General features: G+C 41.1%; 1 protein-coding gene across 1 annotated transcript in view; it reads right to left on the bottom strand.

Moving 5' to 3' along the window:
- HPS5 (HPS5 biogenesis of lysosomal organelles complex 2 subunit 2) overlaps positions 1–19,453 on the bottom strand; it is a 53,701-nt gene that overhangs the window by 17,310 nt on the left and 16,938 nt on the right. The window contains exons 7-12 of the mRNA XM_080816666.1: positions 16,753–16,965; positions 16,372–16,443; positions 5,275–5,363; positions 1,948–2,126; positions 1,392–1,550; positions 426–612 (exon numbers count right to left, since the gene is read on the bottom strand). Of these exons, the coding sequence (XP_080672792.1) occupies positions 426–612; positions 1,392–1,550; positions 1,948–2,126; positions 5,275–5,363; positions 16,372–16,443; positions 16,753–16,965 (899 nt within the window). The remainder of the gene's footprint in view (positions 1–425; positions 613–1,391; positions 1,551–1,947; positions 2,127–5,274; positions 5,364–16,371; positions 16,444–16,752; positions 16,966–19,453) is intronic.

Raw genomic sequence — 19,453 nt, 5'->3', positions numbered from 1 at the left:
TTTACAGTCTCTATTATCTCTTCTCAACAGTTCAGTCACAGGAATATTCGAACATCGAAAAGTGAAGGCAATGGCCCCCAAAACGGTAGTAATTTTTCATTCCTGATGGAAAATAATTTGGTTAGTCAAGATAAAACTGTTCTACTCCATTGGTTAATGACCTTCTTTCTTAACTTCTCCAGGACTCTGATGCATGATCAAAATTAGGGACTGTATCAAAGTTAGCCTAAACAGGAAGGGGGAAAACACAACTAAACATAAACCCATTCTTCCAGTGGCAAGTAGATCTACATGAAAAGTCTATCAACATAATAAAAATTATTAACACCACGCAGAAAACTTGATGCACAAGTTAATCCTGGCAAACAGAAGTCACAGAAAATAACTGCTTCCCGTCGGCAACCAACAAAACACATCATCATTACCTTCATTTCCGTGTGAGCCCCAACACTGATCTGGTGGGTCCTCTTCTTGATGTGAGGCAAATTCTTTGAGTCTCTCATCTTCTGAGAGTGTTTGGCTATGAAGCGAACAAGAATCTTCATCTGACTGACTGCCTCTTCTACTGCTAATGATACGATAAATACCAGAGTCCAAGATGCTAAAACTTTCCTAAAAATAAGAACCCCCCAAAAAATCAAAGTGAAACTTTCCTTTTTAACACAAAAATGGTTTTTTTAAAAAGAGAACAACCAACACGAGTAGGTAACAAGTCAGTAACAATTATGGGGTTTTTTTTTTAAGATTTTATTTATTTGACACAGACAGAGATCACAAGTAGGCAGAGAGGCAGGCAGAGGGGGAGGGGGAAGCAGGCTCCCCACTGAGCAGAGAGAAGATGTGCAGCTCAAACCCAGGACCCTGAGATCATGACCTGAGCCAAAGGCAGATGCCCAAAGACTGAGCCATCCAGGCACCCCAACAATATGGTTTAAAAGAACCAGCTAGTGAACAAGGTTTAGGTCCCTGGCTGCTGGCTCACACTCACATGCTACCATGTTTCCCTAGCTTGCCTCCGTGAATCCCAGCAGTGAGAACAGGGCTGCAGGGACACAACCCTAAAATGCACTATGACTCCAATTACCATAGAGCATCTGAAATCACAGACTAGGAGCAACTGAACTTGTACTAGAGGCTATAGGAGGTATGTCTGGAAACAGATATAATAAATAAATGATGATGAAACAAAATGTGGCTCCCACACACACCTAAATGGCCGCTTCATGAGGGCTGCCCAACAGCTGAAAGAAAGCCTCATCTTGGCAACTGCCCCCACCCCAAATCTACTATATGGAAAGGAAGATTTGGGATCTGAAGAGATATGTGCATACAACCTAAGGAAGAGAAACCTTACTGTGCAGACAGGCCTTCTAAAAAGTAAAAATACCTACATGTGACGAAATGGAGCTTCTTCTACTGCTGCAAGCTGAATCCAAAGGCTCGAATTTTAAGATCAATTCTTCCAGTTGAGAAATTAGATCACTGTAGGTTGTGACATCCAGCTGAGACTTCAAATGCTCCAATTTATCCACAGTCAAAGATTTTCTTCCCTAATGAAAGGGTAAGCAGAAACCAAATAGAAGACCATGGAACCTCAAAGGTGCTTTAAAAGGTTTAATAAGCTCAAAACAGATTTAATGGGAATTATCTTAGGAATTAAGAATTAAGAGTTACCGTACACACAATCAACTCCCTTAAGACAAGGCCTGAAATTCGACGAAGGTTCTGAGAAAATGCAATTTTTTTTTCTTCAATGGGAAATATACCCTTTTTCTTACCCGCCACCCACCCCTAGATTTGTCTGGCAAGCTTCCATTAGGGATTTATTGATGCTTCATCTGTAGGCCATACTGACAGGGCTAATAAAGACAGGCAACTCTGCAGCCCACTCCTGCAAACTAGTGCGGTTCCAACAACCCAGGTGAACAGGTAAGCACTCTGACTCACTCTGCTGGCAATAATAGAATTTTGGAAAAGACAGCAAGTGCGAGCAGCCAGGTTCCACAGGCCTCTCCTCAGCAGGCGTTCCACACAGCGTTCCACAGACAACAGAGAAAGATGTGAGACTTTCCCGTTGAGGTGCAGACAGAAGAGCTCATTCTTGCAGACAGCTACATCCTGAATATCTACAAAACCCACAGAGGTGAACACACAGAAGGTTAACCACGTACTCTTTCTCCATGTTGGTAAGGATGGAAATTATTCTAATAAATTCATTTTTTACATTGAGTTTGGCTTGCCTGAATTTCGCTGCTATTACACTTGCAATTCAATGAAGAAATACTTTAGACACTTCTAGAAAGATTAAAAACAAAAAACAAAAACACATCTCTCTTCTCTAAAATTCTATGTGAAAGATGCTACTTTCTAAACAAAACAAATGAGCAAAGAAACAGACTCTTTACTACAGAGAACAAACGGATGGTCACCAAAGGGGAGGGTGGCGGGGGGATGGGAGAAATGGGTGGTGGGGATTGAGAAGGGCACTTGTCATGGTGAGCACAGGGTGATGTACAGAACTGTTGAACCACTATATTGTACAGCTGAAACTAACATTAAACTGTTTGTTAACTATACTGGAATTAAAAATAGTAATGGTATGGTTTCACTTAGTTCTGGAGCATAAGGAATAACATGGAGGACGTTAGGAGAAGGAAGGTAAAAGTGAATTGGGGGAAATCAGAGGGGGAGACAAACCATGAGAGACTGTGGACTCTGAGAAACAAACTGAGGGTTTTGGAGGGGAGGAGGGTAGGGGTTGGGTGAGCCTGGTGGAGGGTATTATGGAGGGCATGTATTGCATGGAGCACTGGGTGTGGTACATAAACAATGAATGCTGGAACACTAAAAAGAAATAAAATAAAATAAATTGAAAAAAATACTAATGGTAAAACAAAATAAGTAAAATAAAATGCTACTTTCTGTGAAAAGAAATTGGGGCTTTAAGAGAGCACTCGACATCAGAGACCAGATGACAACATTTCTGAGTTACAATATGATGTCAACAAACAGATTTTAACACAGTATGTAAATCGACATTCATGAGAAAACACCTATCTTGGCAGAACATCATGAAAGGAGTTAAAAAACTAGTTTTTGATCTCACTTATAGGTGCAATCTGAAAAAGCCAAACAGATAGAAGCAGAGAAGAATGATGAAAACCAGGGACTGGAGGGGTGGGGGATATTGGTCAAGGGGTACAAACTTGCAATTAGCTGACAAGTTCTAGAGATCGAATGTACAGCATTGTGACTACAGTTCACAATACTGTACCATATATTGCAAAATTGCTAAGAGACTAGATCCTAAACGTTCTCATCACAAAAGACAGTAATCATATTGCAATATAAAGTTGATCCTTGAACAACATGGGTTTGAACTGCATGGGTCCATGGATATACAAATTTTTTTCAATTAATACAGTATAGTAAATGTTTTTACTCTTATCATTTTCTTAATAATGTTCTCTTCTCTAGCTTTCTTTCTTGTAAGAATATAGCAAATAATACATATAACATACAAAGAATGTTACTCAACTGTTGATGTTACCAGCAAGGATTTGGGTCAACAGCAGGTTATTAGTAGTTAAGTTTTGGGGGAGGCAAAAGTTACATGCAGGTTTTCGACTGCACAGGATCTGGGTCTGTGCCCCTAAGTCCCACATTGTTCAAGGGTTAACTATGTAACTGTATCAAATCAAAACTCTGTATACACCTTAAACTCACACAGTGTGTATGTCAATTTTTAAAAAACAATCTTGTTTTTGAGGGACAACCTTAGCAACTTAAACCAAAAGAAATCAGTATTAATCGGATCAGGAAGTAAGGGTTCCTCTTTCTTATATTTCTGCAATGTAGAAAAAGACCCAGAAAAATATACTGAGTAGCAATGCTAATGATGCAAGATTCCTTCCATTTTTGGTTTAAACTAAAAAAAAAAAAAAATGTTATTCCCACAAGGAATAACAAAGAAGAATTCCTTGTGAGAATAACATTTTTTTTAAAACATTTTATTTATTTATTTGACAGCGAGAGAGCACAAGCAGGGGGAGCCTCAAGCAGAGGGCGAGGGAAGCCCAACGTGGAGCTCGATCCCAGAACCCTGGGATCAGGACCTGAGCAGAAGGCAGACACTTAACTGACTGAGCCACCCAGGTGCCCCCCTCCACAAGGATTCTGAACCCCAAACTATTAAGACACAAAATGGAAGCAAAAGCAAGACTTCTAATGCAGATAAAGATTCAGGGTAATTAGAAGGAAAAAATTAACCCACCCAATCTTTAGCAGTGGTTACTAATATTTAAGAATAAGTGAAAATTATATTTAAAATTATCCATGAAGGGGTGCCTGGGGGAGGCTCAGTCGCTTAAGCAGCTGAGTCTTCAGCCCGGGTCTTGATCTCAGCAGGGTTCTGAGTTCAAGCCCCACATTGGGCTCTGTCCATGGAGCCTACTTAAAAAAATTAAAAAATAAAAAATAAAATTATCTATGAAAAACTGAATAACTGAACACAAATTCCCAAGTATATGCTTGGGAAATATATTACAGTGGAAAACATCTATGACATTAATCTTTATTTTTTTAAGATTTTTATTTATTTGAGAGAGAGCAAGCAAGCAAGAGAGAGCAAGAGCAGGGTGAGGGGTAGAGGGAAAAGCAGACTCCCCACTGTGTAGGGAGCCTAACATGGGGCTTGATCTTGGGACTCTGGGATCATGACCTGAGCCTAAGGCAGATGCTTAACTGACTGAGCCTTCCAGGCACCCCTGACATTAATCTTTTTTTTTTTTTAATTTTTTAAAGATTTTTATTTATTTATTTGACAGACAGAGATCACAAGTAGGCAGAGAGGCAGGCAGAGAGAGAGGGGGGAAAGCAGGCTCCCTGCTGAGCAGAGTCCGATGCAGGGCTCGATCCCAGGACCCTGGGATCATGACCTGAGCTGAAGGCAGAGGCTTTAACCCACTGAGCCACCAAGGCGCCCCTCCCCCCGACATTAATCTTTAAGAGAAACACCACCTCAGTCTATTTATCTACTTTTCACACTCCAAGAGAATTCTCTTATGATCACTGAATCTTTCACAAGCAAGAGATTAAAATTTACATAAGGAAAGGGACACCTGGGTGTTTCAGTCTGGCTTCCTGCTCAGTGGAGAGCCTTCTCCCCCTGCCCCTCACCCTACTCATAGTCTTTCTCTCTCTCTCTCAAATAGGTAAATAAAATCTTTAAAAATAAAATAAAATAAATTACATAAGGAAGAAAGATGTAATTACCTTTGACTTCACTCCAGAGAAGAACCTGAACATTCTGAGGAAGGAAAACATAAATTCCTCTTTCTGTCCAAGTCAGCACACAGTGCTCACTACAAAAGAAAAGGGAAGACGTTAAGAGAATTCTAGTTTGCTTGGATACAGAAATTTATGATCTAATTCCCTGAATTCAGATCCTCACATCAGCTATTAAAGAAGATTGTACAAAGACGACACAATAGGGGCGCCTGGGTGGCTCAGTCATTAGTTGTCTGCCTTTGGCTCACGTCCTGATCCCAGGGTCCTGGGATCGAGCCCCACATCGGGCTCCCTGCTCTGCGGGAAGCCTGCTTCTCCCTCTCCCACTTCCCCTCCTTGTGTTCCCTCTCTGGCTGTCAATCTCTCTGTCAAATAAATAAATAAAACATTAAAAAAAAAAAGAAAGAAAGAAAGGAAAGAAAACACAACAGTGATCCAGTTAGTCAAGTCATAACACCCAACAAGAGTCCTTTAAAAAATAGCATAATATGGCACCAAACTGGGAAAAATTTAGATACATACAATAAAAATCTTCTAAAAAAAGAAAAGGTTGGTATTTACCTAATGTTTGTTAAAGCATCTAAATTTCCACCACTGGTATGAAAAGGGCACATTTAAAACAGACAACACACCAGCACAGATCACTGCTCTAGTGAGCCACATATGGGGATGGTAATATTTTGATGCCCTTAGTTGTGTGCAGGCAATAAAAGGTTAAAAATTCCTCATCAACCATCTGCCAGGAGCTTTATCAAAGGCTCTGTCTATATTATCTTAGTTTGTGGACACTCACCAAGACAGATGTGCTTTTCCCTGGCTACAAGAGCTGGACTTTTTTTTTTTTAGATTTTTTATTTTATTTGACAGACAGAGATCACAAGTAGGCAGAGAGGCAGGCAGAGAAGGGGGTGGTGGGGAGCAGGTGCTGAACAAAGAGCCCGATGCGGGGCTCGATCCCAGGACCCCGAGATCATGACCTGAGATGAAGGTAGAGGCTTTAACCCACTGAGCCACCCAGGTGTCTCAAGCTGGACTTTTTTCTCTATGCCTCACAGAATCCTACTTCTTTCCTCATTTACCCTCACTGACCCACCCACCAACTATTACCCAGAATCCGGACTACTTCACATAACTGCATTTTTCATAAAGTCATAGATTTCCTAAGTGCCAAACCAAATGACCCTTCCTTATTTCCTTTCTTCTTGATGCTCAAGCAGGGGCCAACCCTGCAGATTGTTCCTTCCTTCCTGAATCTCACCTCCCCAGACTCTGGGACACTTCCCTTTCCTGGGCCAGCTTTTCCAGTCCTCTGGTACTCTCCATCTCTGCTCATCTCTTTGCATACCCCTTTGCTTGTATTTACTTGTATACTCTTTCTCAAGGCTGCTACTGTTTCTCAGATACCAATGGGTCATCTCTGCTTCTCCCCCTCAGTCAGGGCATCCCAGCTTAATAATGCTCGCTCTAGCCGCCTCCCAAGGATCACAGAAGTGCTACTCCCCTCTGGGATCCTCCAAGAGCCCACACCAACCGCTCTTCCTCCTGCGCTCACCCTATTTCCTGTCACCCGTGTCCATACGGCACTTAGTCATGTACTGTACTGCTGCAACCCTCACTTTGTGTTGAAATACCACATCGCCAACAAATTATAATCTTAAGAATAGGAACACTGAGGCGCCTGGGTGGCTCAGTTGGTTAAGCGTCCGACTCTTGATTTTGGCTCTGGTCATGAACTCAGGTCACGGATTCGAGCCCTGTGTCACGTGCCATGCTCAGCAGGGGGTGGGGGAGTTGGGGGAGGGTCCTGCTTGAGATTCTCTGCCCCTCCTCCAAACTTGTGCTTGCACATGAGTACTAATAAATAAATAAATTAGGAAAAAAAAAGAACAGGGACCTTTCTTAAATTTATACTCCCGAGTACTAAAAACGGTACCTATGTGGCTATGAAACACCAGGAGTGATATTTAACAGGAACTGGGTCCTCACACAAATATTAAACATTTTGTCAATATAAGACCAGGTCACACTGTCCCTATGAGCAAATAATATTTGACACGAAGACAGAAGAAATGGTCAGAATGCTAACCTAAAGGAAGAAAAACCAGAAGGTTACCTTCAGGAGCCAAAGAAGAAAAAAAATAAGAAGACAAAGGATCCCTGAGTAGAGAAACAAAATGATTTTGACACTAAACTTTGATACTCAGCTTCCTTAGGAGGGGATCTTAGGTAAGAGCTGATACTTTACAATTTACACGTCACTTATCCCCTTGTCCTTTCATTGATAATAAACAGACTAGGACACAGCCTAAGAGCACTGCAAGGCCAAGGAAGGGAAAGTAATACTGTTTACCCAAAGAAAACAAAACATATAAATTTGCTTCTTTTGGGATTTGTGGGTGTAATAGTAAAGGTTACCATTGGACACAAGTGTATAGCGAGGGGAAAAAAAAGAAACAGAAACAAAAAGCCTTTCTACTCATGTTTAAAAAAAAAAAAATCTTCACTGAATTCTTTAACTGAGCTGTTATTTGAAAGCCTTCTGTGTGCCTAAGACCAAGCCCAGAGCAAAGGAGTTGACAATTTGGTGCTGAGATTGATATTCGTGGTAAAGTGAAATGGGTGGTGACAGAGGAATCAACAAAGTGTGACAATAATGCCTGGGAATAAGTATCTAATCTCATCCTGCTGGAGGAGTCAGCAGAGGCTTCAAACCGGCATTAATTACTACTTAAACTGAGCAGTAGGCAGAGCCAGATCATCAAGGGTTTTGTATGCTACAGCAGAGACTATAACAGGAGCTTTAAATAGCTTAACTCAAAGAACAACTCTGCCAGAAGGACTGAGCGACTGTGGCCTTGCCATTAGAAAAGATACTCTTGGGTAAAGGGCTTCCTCACCAATCACACCACAGTCAGCCCGTCTGTCATGTGCAGAGGCTAGGCCAAGCACTGAGAATAATACAATGAACAAAACAGACACATAGCACTTAGTAAGAGTAAAACAAGCATAAATATTGTATGAATATGTAATCATAAGTCATAATAAGTGCCATAAAGGAAGAAGGATTTTTTGGGTCTTTTTATTTTTTTATTTTTTTTTTTTTTCCCTGAGGAATGGAATCTTAAATTTTATTTAATTTAAATGAAACCCTGAAACAATAGGAAGACCTTTACATTAAATAGAACCTTACTGTTACATAAATTAAAATTACTAAACAAATGCATTGTTAAATTTTTTTTTTTTTTTTTTTTTAATAAACATATAATGTATTTTTATCCCCAGGGGTACAGGTCTGTGAATCGTCTGGTTTACACATTTCACAGCACTCATCATAGCACATACACTCCCCAATGTCCATTTCCCCACCACCCTCTCCCATCCCCCTTCCCCCCCGCAACCCTCAGTCTGTTTCTTGAGATTGAGTCTTTTATGGTTTGTCTCCCTCCCAATCCCATCTTTTCATTTTCTCTTTTCCTACCTCCCCCCAAACCCCCCCACCTTGCATCTCCACTTCCTCATATCAAAGAGATCATATGATAGTTGTCTTTCTCCGATTGACTTATTTCGCTAAGCATGATACCCTCTAGTTCCATCCACGTCGTCGCAAATGGCAAGATTTCATGTCTTTTGATGGCTGCATAGTATTCCATTGTGTATATATACCACATCTTCTTTATCCATTCATCTGTTGATGGACATCTAGGCGCTTTCCACAGTTTGGCTATTGTGGACATTGCTGCTATAAACATTCGGGTGCACGTGCCCCTTCGGAGCACCACGTTTGTATCTTTAGGATATATACCCAGGAGTGCAATTGCTGGGTCATAGGGTAGCTCTATTTTCAGTTTTTTGAGGAACCTCCACACTGTTTTCCAGAGTGGTTGCACCAGCTTGCATTCCCACCAACAGTGTAGGAGGGTTCCCCTCTCTCCGCATCCTCGCCAGCATCTGTCATTTCTTGACTTGTTAATTTTAGCCATTCTGACTGGTGTGAGGTGGTATCTCATTGTGGTTTTGATTTGTATTTCCCTGATGCCGAGTGATGTGGAGCATTTTTTCATGTGTCTGTTGGCCATCTGGATGTCTTCCTTGCAGAAATGTCTGTTCATGTCCTCTGCCCATTTCTTGACTGGATTATTTGTTCTTTGGGTATTGAGTTTGATAAGCTCTTTATAGATTTTGGATACGAGCCCTTTATCTGATATGTCGTTTGCAAATATCTTCTCCCATTCTGTCAGTTGTCTTTTGGTTTTGTTAACTGTTTCCTTTGCTGTGCAAAAGCTTTTGATCTTGATGAAATCCCAATAGTTCATTTTTGCCCTTGCTTCTGTTGCCTTTGGCGATGTTCCTAGGAAGAAGTTGCTGCGGTGGAGGTCAAAGAGGTTGCTGCCTGCATTGTCCTCAAGGATTTTGATAGATTCCTTTCGCACATTGAGGTCCTTCATCCACTTTGAGTCTATTTTCGTGTGTGGTGTAAGGAAATAGTCCAATTTCATTTTTCTGCATGTGGCTGTCCAATTTTCCCAGCACCATTTGTTGAAGAGGCTGTCTTTTTTCCATTGGATATTCTTTCCTGCTTTGTCGAAGATTAGTTGACCATAGAGTTGAGGGTCTATTTCTGGGCTCTCTATTCTGTTCCATTGGTCTATATGTCTGTTTTTGTGCCAGTACCATACTGTCTTGATGATGACAGCTTTGTAATAGAGCTTGAAGTCTGGAATTGTGATACCACCGACTTTGGCTTTCTTTTTCAATATTCCTTTGGCTATTCGAGGTCTTTTCTGGTTCCATATAAATTTTAGGATTATTTGTTCTATTTCTTTAAAAAAAATGGATGGGATTTTGATAGGGATTGCATTAAATGTGTAGATTGCTTTAGGTAAAATAGACATTTTCACAATATTTGTTCTTCCAATCCATGAGCATGGAATATTTTTCCATTTCTTTGTGTCTTCCTCAATTTCTTTCATGAGTACTTTATAGTTTTCTGAGTATAGATTCTTTGCCTCTTTGGTTAGATTTATTCCTAGGTATCTTATGGTTTTGGGTACGATTGTAAATGGGACTGACTCCTCAATTTCTCTTTCTTCTGTCTTGTTGTTAGTGTAAAGAAATGCGACTGATTTCTGTGCATTGACTTTATATCCTGACACTTTACTGAATTCCTGTATAAGTTCTAGCAGTTTTGGAGTGGAGCCTTTTGGGTTTTCCACATATAGTATCATATCATCTGCAAAGAGTGATAGTTTGACTTCTTCTTTGCCGATTTGGATGCCTTTAATTTCTTTTTGTTGTCTGATTGCTGAGGCTAGGACTTCTAGTACTATATTGAACAGCAGTGGTGATAACGGACATCCCTGCCGTGTTCCTGACCTTAGCGGAAAAGCTTTCAGTTTTTCTCCATTGAGAATGATATTTGCGGTGGGTTTTTCATAGATGGCTTTGATAATGTTGAGGTATGTGCCTTCTATCCCTACACTTTGAAGAGTTTTAATCAGGAAGGGATGCTGCACTTTGTCAAACGCTTTTTCAGCATCTATTGAGAGTATCATATGGTTCTTACTCTTTCTTTTATTAATGTATTGTATCACATTGATGGATTTGCGGATGTTGAACCAACCTTGCAGCCCTGGAATAAATCCCACTTGGTCGTGGTGAATAATCCTTTTAATGTACTGTTGGATCCTATTGGCCAGTATTTTGGTGAGAATTTTCGCATCTGTGTTCATCAAGGATATTGGTCTGTAATTCTCTTTTTTGGTGGGATCCTTGTCTGGTTTTGGGATCAAGGTGATGCTGGCCTCATAGAATGAGTTTGGAAGTTTTCCTTCCATTTCTATTTTTTGGAACAGTTTCAGGAGAATAGGAATTAATTCTTCTTTAAATGTTTGGTAGAATTCCCCTGGGAAGCCGTCTGGTCCTGGACTTTTGTTTGTTTGGAGATTTTTGATGACTGTTTCAATCTCCTTACTGGTTATGGGTCTGTTCAGGTTATCTATTTCTTCCTGGTTCAGTTGTGGTAGTTTATACATCTCTAGAAATGTATCCATTTCTTCCAGGTTGTCAAATTTGTTGCCATAGAGTTGCTCGTAGTATGTTCTTATAATTGTTTGTATTTCTTTGGTGTTGGTTGTGATCTCTCCTCTTTCATTCATGATTTTATTTATTTGCGTCCTTTCTCTTTTCTTTTTGATAAGTCTGGCCAGGGGCTTATCAATCTTATTAATTCTTTCAAAGAACCAGCTCCTAGTTTTGTTGATTTGTTCTATTGTTTTTTTAGTTTCTATTTCATTGATTTCTGCTCTGATCTTTATGATTTCTCTTCTCCTGCTGGGTTTAGGCTTTCTTTGTTGTTCTCTCTCCAGCTCCTTTAGGTGTAGGGTTAGGTTGTGTATTTGAGACCTTTCTTGTTTCTTGAGAAAGGCTTGCACTGCTATATATTTTCCTCTCAGGACTGCCTTTGTTGTGTCCCACAGATTTTGAACTGTTGTGTTTTCATTATCATTTGTTTCCATGAATTTTTTCAATTCTTCTTTAATTTCCTGGTTGACCCATTCATTTTTTAGAAGGATGCTGTTTAGTCTCCATGTATTTGCGTTCTTTCCAAATTTCCTCTTGTGATTGAGTTCGAGCTTCAGAGCATTGTGGTCTGAAAATATGCAGGGAATGATCTCGATCTTTTGGTACCGATTGAGACCTGATTTATGACCCAGGATGTGGTCTATTCTGGAGAATGTTCCATGTGCACTAGAAAAGAATGTATATTCTGTTGCTTTGGGATAGAATGTTCTGAATATATCTGTGATGTCCATCTGGTCCAGTGTGTCATTTAAGGCCTTTATTTCCTTGTTGATCTTTTGCTTAGATGATCTGTCCATTTCAGTGAGGGGAGTGTTAAAGTCCCCTGCTATTATTGTATTACTGTCGATGTATTTCTTTGATTTTGTTATTAATTGGTTTATATAGTTGGCTGCTCCCATGTTAGGGGCATAGATATTTAAGATTGTTAGATCTTCTTGTTGGACAGACCCTTTGAGTATGATATAGTGTCCTTCCTCATCTCTTATTATAGTCTTTGGCTTAAAATCTAATTGATCTGATATAAGGATTGCCACCCCAGCTTTCTTCTGATGTCCATTAGCATGGTACATTGTTTTCCACCCCCTCACTTTAAATCTGGAGGTGTCTTCGGGTCTAAAATGAGTTTCTTGGAGGCAGCATATGGATGGGTTTTGTTTTTTTATCCATTCTGATACCCTGTGTCTTTTGATTGGGGCATTTAGCCCATTAACATTCAGGGTAACTATTGAGAGATATGAATTTAGTGCCATTGTATTGCCTGTAAGATGATTGTTACTGTATATTGTTTCTGTTTCTTTCTGATCTACTACTTTTAGGGTCTCTCTTTGCTTAGAGGACCCCTTTCAATATTTCCTGTAGAGCTGGTTTGGTGTTTGCAAATTCTTTCAGCTTTTGTTTGTCCTGGAAGCTCTTTATCTCTCCTTCTATTTTCAATGATAGCCTAGCCGGATATAGTATTCTTGGCTGCATGTTTTTCTCGTTTAGTGCTCTGAATATATCATGCCAGTTCTTTCTGGCCTGCCAGGTCTCTGTGGATAGGTCCGCTGCCAATCTAATGTTTTTACCCTTGTATGTTACAGACTTCTTTTCCCGGGCTGCTTTCAGGATTTTCTCTTTGTCGCTAAGACTTGTAAATTTTACTATCAGGTGACGAGGTGTGGACCTATTTTTATTGATTTTGAGGGGCGTTCTTAGCATCTCCTGGATTTTGATGTTTGTTCCCTTTGCCATATTAGGGAAATTCTCTCCAATAATTGTCTCCAATATACCTTCTGCTCCCCTCTCTCTTTCTTCTTCTTCTGGAATCCCAATTATTCTAATGTTGTGTCGTCTTATGGTGTCACTTATCTCTCGAATCCTCTCCTCGTGTTCCAGTAGTTGTTTGTCTCTCTTTTGCTCAGCTTCTTTATTCTCTGTCATTTGGTCTTCTATGTCACTAATTCTTTCTTCTGCTTCATTTATCCTGGCAGTGAGAGCTTCCATTTTTGATTGCACCTCATGAATAGCTTTTTTGATTTCAACTTGGTTAGATTTTAGTTCTTTTATTTCTCCAGAAAGGGCTTTTATCTCTCCGGAGAGGGTTTCTCTAATATCTTCTATGCCTTTTTCGAGCCCGGCTAGGACCTTGAGAATTGTCATTCTGAACTCTAGATCTGTCATGCTACCTATGTCTGTATTGATTAGGTCTCCAGCCTTCGGTACGGCCTCTTGTTCTTTTTTTTGAGGTGAGTTTTTCCGCCTTGTCATTTTGTCCAGGTAGGATTTGCTTTCTCCTGCTGTGGAATTCCGCTGTTCTTGGTGACTGAAGTTGGTTTTGGATGGTTTCTTGTTGATCTTCTGGGGGAGGGGCCTGTTGTAGTGATTCTCAAGTGTCTTTGCCGCAGGCGGAATTGCACCGCCCTTGCCAGGGGCCGGGCTAAGTAATCCGCTCGGGTTCGCTTTCGGGAGCTTTTGTTCCCTGAGCGCTTTCCGTAGAGTTCCGGAGGACGGGAATGAAGATGGCGGCCTCCCAATCTCTCGGCCCAGAGGAGCCGAGAGCTTGGGGTTCCGCTCCTCAGTGCGCTCTCAGAGCAAAGCGCCCAATAGCCCCGCCTCCCTGGCTTGCGGTCGCGCCTCGAGGAAAGCAGTCAATTGTTGGAGCTGGAGAAAAGCGCCGGGTCGCTTTTGTCTCCGTGGCCTCCGGCCGCGCTCCGAGCCCACCCAGCCTGCGACCGGCACAAGGTAACCCCGGGCTTAGAGCTCACTCCTCGGCTTTGTCGCTATAGCCGGCTTCCCCGCTCTAATACCTGCGAGCTCTGCGGCACTCAGACACCCCCAGTCCTTCTGTGACCCCGCGGGTCCTGGGGTTATGCTGACCCCGCCTGGGTTTCCCCCCAGTTTAGCCTCTGGAGCGATGTCTCCCAGTGGAGCCGACTTTTAAAAGTCCCGATTTTGTGCTCCGTCGCTCCGCCGCTTGCCGGGTGCCGGCCCCTCCCCCCGGGGTCTATCTTCCCGTCGCTTTGGATTCACTTCTCCGCAGGTCCTACCTTTCAGAAAGTGATCGATTTTCTGTTTCTGGGATTGTTGCTCTTCTTCTCTTCGATTTCCCGTTGGATTTGTAGGTGTTCACAATGGTTAGATAAGCTATCTAGCTGATCTCCTGCTACCCGATGTCGTCTCAGCCTGCTACTTCTCCGCCATCTTGACTCCTCCCTTTTGGGTCTTTTTAAAAGATTTTATTTATTTATCTGATAGAGAGAGAGCACAAGTAGGCAGAGTGGCAGGCAGAGGGACAGGGAGAAGTAAGATCCCTGCTAAGGCAGGGAGCCCTATGTTCGGCTCGATCCCAGGACCCTAGGATCATGACCCAAGCAGAAGGCAGACGCCCAACCGAGCCACCCAGGCGCCCCAGGAAAAGTTTTTAATATGATTTATCCAATCATGAGCAAACAGTCATCTCTACTCAGTAATTTTCAGGGTGAATTAGGAATATGTTAAACTGTTTACAATTTAATTTTAAATATACCCGTGTAGGCAGTGTGACATATACATACACCAGGGGCAATTAGTTAACATTTCAAGAGTATTTTTTTTTATCACATTCTAAGAGCAGTTAGTTAGCCTTTGATGGAAGAACCCAATCAGACTATTCTACAACAACCTCTAAATAACATTCTCTGAATCTGCATTAGAGATATTATGCATTAACTTAAGGGATATTAGAAATAATACCCATCGATGAAATGAGTTCAAGACTCACAGACTGGGTGGAAATCATAACACTGGCAGAACAAGGTGTAAGACTCAGCAAACCCAGCCTTTAGTGGCACTCTGTGCTGCCACTTAGTGGACTTTTGCACCTAATCCAACTGGAAGGCTAGCTGAACCCCAATGTTAGAATATGGCTGAATGTGGGGCACACAAGTGGCTCAATCAGTTAAGCATCTGCCTTCAGCTCGGGTCATGATCTCAGGGTCCTGGGATCGAGGCTCACATCAGGCTCCCTGCTCAGCAGGGACTCTGTTTCTCCCTTGCACTCTCCCTCTGTGCTCTACCCCCCAAACAGATAAATAAACTCTTAAAAAAAAAGTTAGAATATGGCTGAACGTGCCTCAAGCAGATCTTTCATGCAAGGTACTTACTTGTCAGAGCACCTAAAGGACACAGAGCTAAAAGTTTACCAAGCTTAGAAGAAAAAGTTCTATAATTAGGTTTGTGCCTACCTGCTAAGAAACACATCTATGTGTGGCTGACTTCAGTCTGAGACTTGCTTTCATTTTAACCTCCCAGCAGGAAGGAGAGATTATGAAAGAAAGAGTATCGACAGTTCTTAGCTCTAATTATCAGAAGTTCCCTGACAATTACAGACTGTCCAACTGGTTGAGATCAATTCGCAAAAAGCAACATATTTCCATGATCTTTTTATTCCTCTTAGAACACTTCATGTAACACAGGCATTTCCTAAAATTTCCAAAAACAATTAAATACAAAAACCTTTTAAAAAGCTAACGGCTGGGGCACCTGGGTGGCTCAGTGGATTAAGCCTCTGCCTTTGGCTCAGGTCATGATCTCAGGGTCCTGGAATTGATCCCGCATTGGGCTCTCTGCTCAGCGGGGAGCCTGCTTCCTTCTCTCTCTCTTTCTGCCTGCCTCTCTGCCTACTTGTGATCTCTGTTTATCAAATAAATACAGAAAATCTTTAAAAAAAAAAAAAAGAAAAGAAAGAAAGAAAAAAGAAAGCTAACTGCCAGGGTGCCTGGACGGCTCAGTCAGTTAACTGTCTGCCTTTGGCTCAGGTCACGATCCTGGGGTCCTGGGATGGAGCCATGCAACAGCTCCCTGCTCAGTAAGGAGTCTGCTTCTCCCTCTGTCTCTCCTCCTGGTTGGTGCTCTCTCTCACTCACTCTCTCTTGATCTCTCAAATAAATAAAATCTTAAAAAAAAAAAAAAGCTAACCACCTGTGAACAAGCAGCAAACAGAAAAAGTGTTCATTTTTTGAAAGTTCAAAAGGAGAAACTTACCTAACATGCAAGAGTCTGGGGAAAGACAAAGATTGGGAGGATCCAACTGTATGATCATACTGAGGATCTGATCTAGGAAGTAAACAGTCTGTTAATGATTGAATCACAACATAAAAGTATCCTGTTCCCTACACAGAAAAAGTTTTGCTGCATCTAACTCATCTACCTTTATTCAATCTACTTCAATCATACCAAAGATAACTTCAATCATACCAAAGATACCAAAGGACTTTTTGGTTTCTCTAAATCTTTAATAAAAATTCTACTTCACTCTTAGAAGGCATAATAAAATCTTTAACTCATCTAGAGTATCAGAGATTTCAACCCAACTCCTGCATGTGAATTCCTCAAATAGTCCCTACCAGCCACACAAATCATTACCTTAGGGTAATCACAGGGAGAGGTGGTGACGAGAGGAGTTTCTTAAACTGATGTGTACTTATAACTTCCCCATCGAAGTTCACTTCCCACATCCTGGAGCCAGGGCGAGCACAATATATTAGGGGTTGCTGGCCTGCAGAACATCTTCCAGGGAAGAAACAAGCTCCGTATTCTCCATCTCTGTCCTTGCTACCAATTCTCCAAAATTTTTCTCTGATTCCCAAAAATGAACAGAAAGAAAGTTTACTCATAAAAAAAAAATAAAAAAAACAAAAAACAATGGCACTACAAAGCAGCATGGCTGTAATATCCTCTCTATATTCATAGTAGCAGTATACTGGAAAGAACAGCACCTTGGAAAGGTCAAAACAGGGCTATAGCTTTGACCTGCCATTAACTATTTCTACAACAGGAAGCAAACCACATCACATTAGTACTCAGTTTATTATCCACAGAATAGGGGCTCACAATTCTATGTGAAGTCCCCTTTCAAATCTACAAAATGAGCGCCAGCCAACCATTTCATACATCCTTAAATCCTACAGAAAAGTTATTTTAAAAAATCCATCCCTGATCACCTTGTAAAAGGTGGACTCCCCATGGGAGTTGCTAAGCTACCTCTCCCACCCTGTCTCGCAGCTGTCCCCACTACCAACACCCAGGAAATTCCTCACTCTTTCTTCAAAAGGCCAAGTCCTTCTGAAACATGGCAACTCAATTTCCTGATGAGTACATGAACTAAATAGAAGAGCTCAGTATACTGCCTGAGAACACGGAAGGTGACAACATGAAGATGTCTCTTCCTAAAATCTGCTTTACTTATTCTCCAGGACTTCATTACACCATTCTTCTTCGGAGAGACTTCCTTGATGCCCATAAGCTGAATTACATGCTTCCCAGGTGCTTACCATGTTATATATGGCAACTGTGTCTATCAGAACAATAGATTATGACTTTCTTTAGGACAAAAGCCATTTCTTACTCTTCTTTAGTTGAATTTCAAGGCACAGCATCTGGCCTACAGAAAGCATGGATCACGCATTGCAGTGTTCCATATACGCAAACTCTTCTATTAGAGAATGATCTAATATGCTCTGTAGTGTGAATTTACAAGGTGATTTTAGATATAATTCAATAAATATCCCTGTATTTATTTGTTTCGTGAATCAAACGTAACCTCATAGTGTACCTGCGTACTATGAAAAACTGTAAGAACGGTACATATCATGAGATCATGATGTGAAAGTGCCTCGAAACGCATACAGAGCAATCTAAGAAGCTACGGATTTATTATTTATGTTATTTGGGAAATAAAGTCTATTTCTTGCTTACGTTAAAATCTCTGTGGCTTAATACAGTACTGAGTCCAGAAGAGGGCAAAGAATGTTTGCTGAGTGAACAAATACAGGCAACTCATTCTTACTCATATGCTCATTAACCCTGCTTTCTACATTTTCAAACAATAGGTAACAGGCACAAGGCTAAGTAATTCATATACATTACCTTAGTTAATCCTTAGAACTATCTCTATGTTTTGGATGGGGAAACCAATATTTAGCAAGGCTTAAAAAGTGGTGGAGCCAGAATTTGAAATCATATTGTCAGGCTCCATTAGTCAATGTTCTCTCCCCTGTACACTATAGTACTTTGTTTCTATCTTTTTTATTCCTTCCTGGGATCCATCTTGCTCATCAACAATACTAACAGAAAGTAGCGAGTAGCTGGCAGGAGAAGAAAATTTGTATCTATCACTTCAATTAGTTATTAAGAGCCCCTATTTAAAAAAAAATGTTGGGGTGCCTGGATGTCTCAGTTGGTTAAGCGTCCGACTCTTGATCTCAGCTCTGGTCTTGATCTCAGGATCAAGAGTTCAAGCCCTGCAATGGGCTCCATGCTGGGTGTGTAGCCTACTTAAAAAAAAAAAAGAAAAAAAATGCTGTTTGTTGGGAGGGAATATAGGTTGAAACAAAAAATTTTAAACATAAATATATTTTTAAAATTATTGTACTATCCATGTCCTCCCAAACTGAATTCCAATTAGCAGGAAGTGGGCATTTCTTTAACATGTTATTCTAACAGCAGAATCTATGCTATTCTCATAACCAACTCTAGTCACGCCCCTGTGAATGGGAAAATGATGATGAGCAACTCTACTGCACAGAAGGAAAAATAAGCCTCTACTTATTTAGCTCTTTATTTTAAAAAGCTTATCATATATCTTTCTATATTGGGTCTCTTGGTAAACTTGAAAATCTACAGAATAGTTAGGAACTTGGTGAAGCTAATAAATACTTTGCCAAAATCTCAAGTGTGGAGTTAATGGCCAAAGGTCCAATGTCAAAGGTTGCTTTGGGGGAACTGTGAGATAAGAGCAGAGGCACAGAATCGAGACATAAAGGTTCTAGTCTTGCCTGCCTCTTTCCAGCACGGTGATATCAGGCATGCTCTATCACTTGGGACGCCTAGGCTTTCTGACCTGTAAGAATAAAAGGGTGACAACTAGATGATTTCCAATTCTCCAAGTCTAACTTCATCACTGAGCTATAGTCTAAGACAGGCCAGAACCAAGTGCATCCTCCTTCCCACAAACTCATGTAAACTGACCATGTGCATCTCAAGGCCTTGCCTCTGTGCTGTCCAGCTAGGTTCTCTGATCTCAGACACCTGCCACCTACTGTAACTGGCCTCCTTTCCATGTGCC

Source organism: Martes martes, assembly GCF_963455335.1.
Source record: "Martes martes genome assembly, chromosome: 10".
Classification (NCBI taxonomy): domain Eukaryota; kingdom Metazoa; phylum Chordata; class Mammalia; order Carnivora; family Mustelidae; genus Martes; species Martes martes.
The sequence above is the reverse complement of the archived record's forward strand: the minus strand, read 5'-3'. Positions and strand labels throughout refer to the sequence as shown.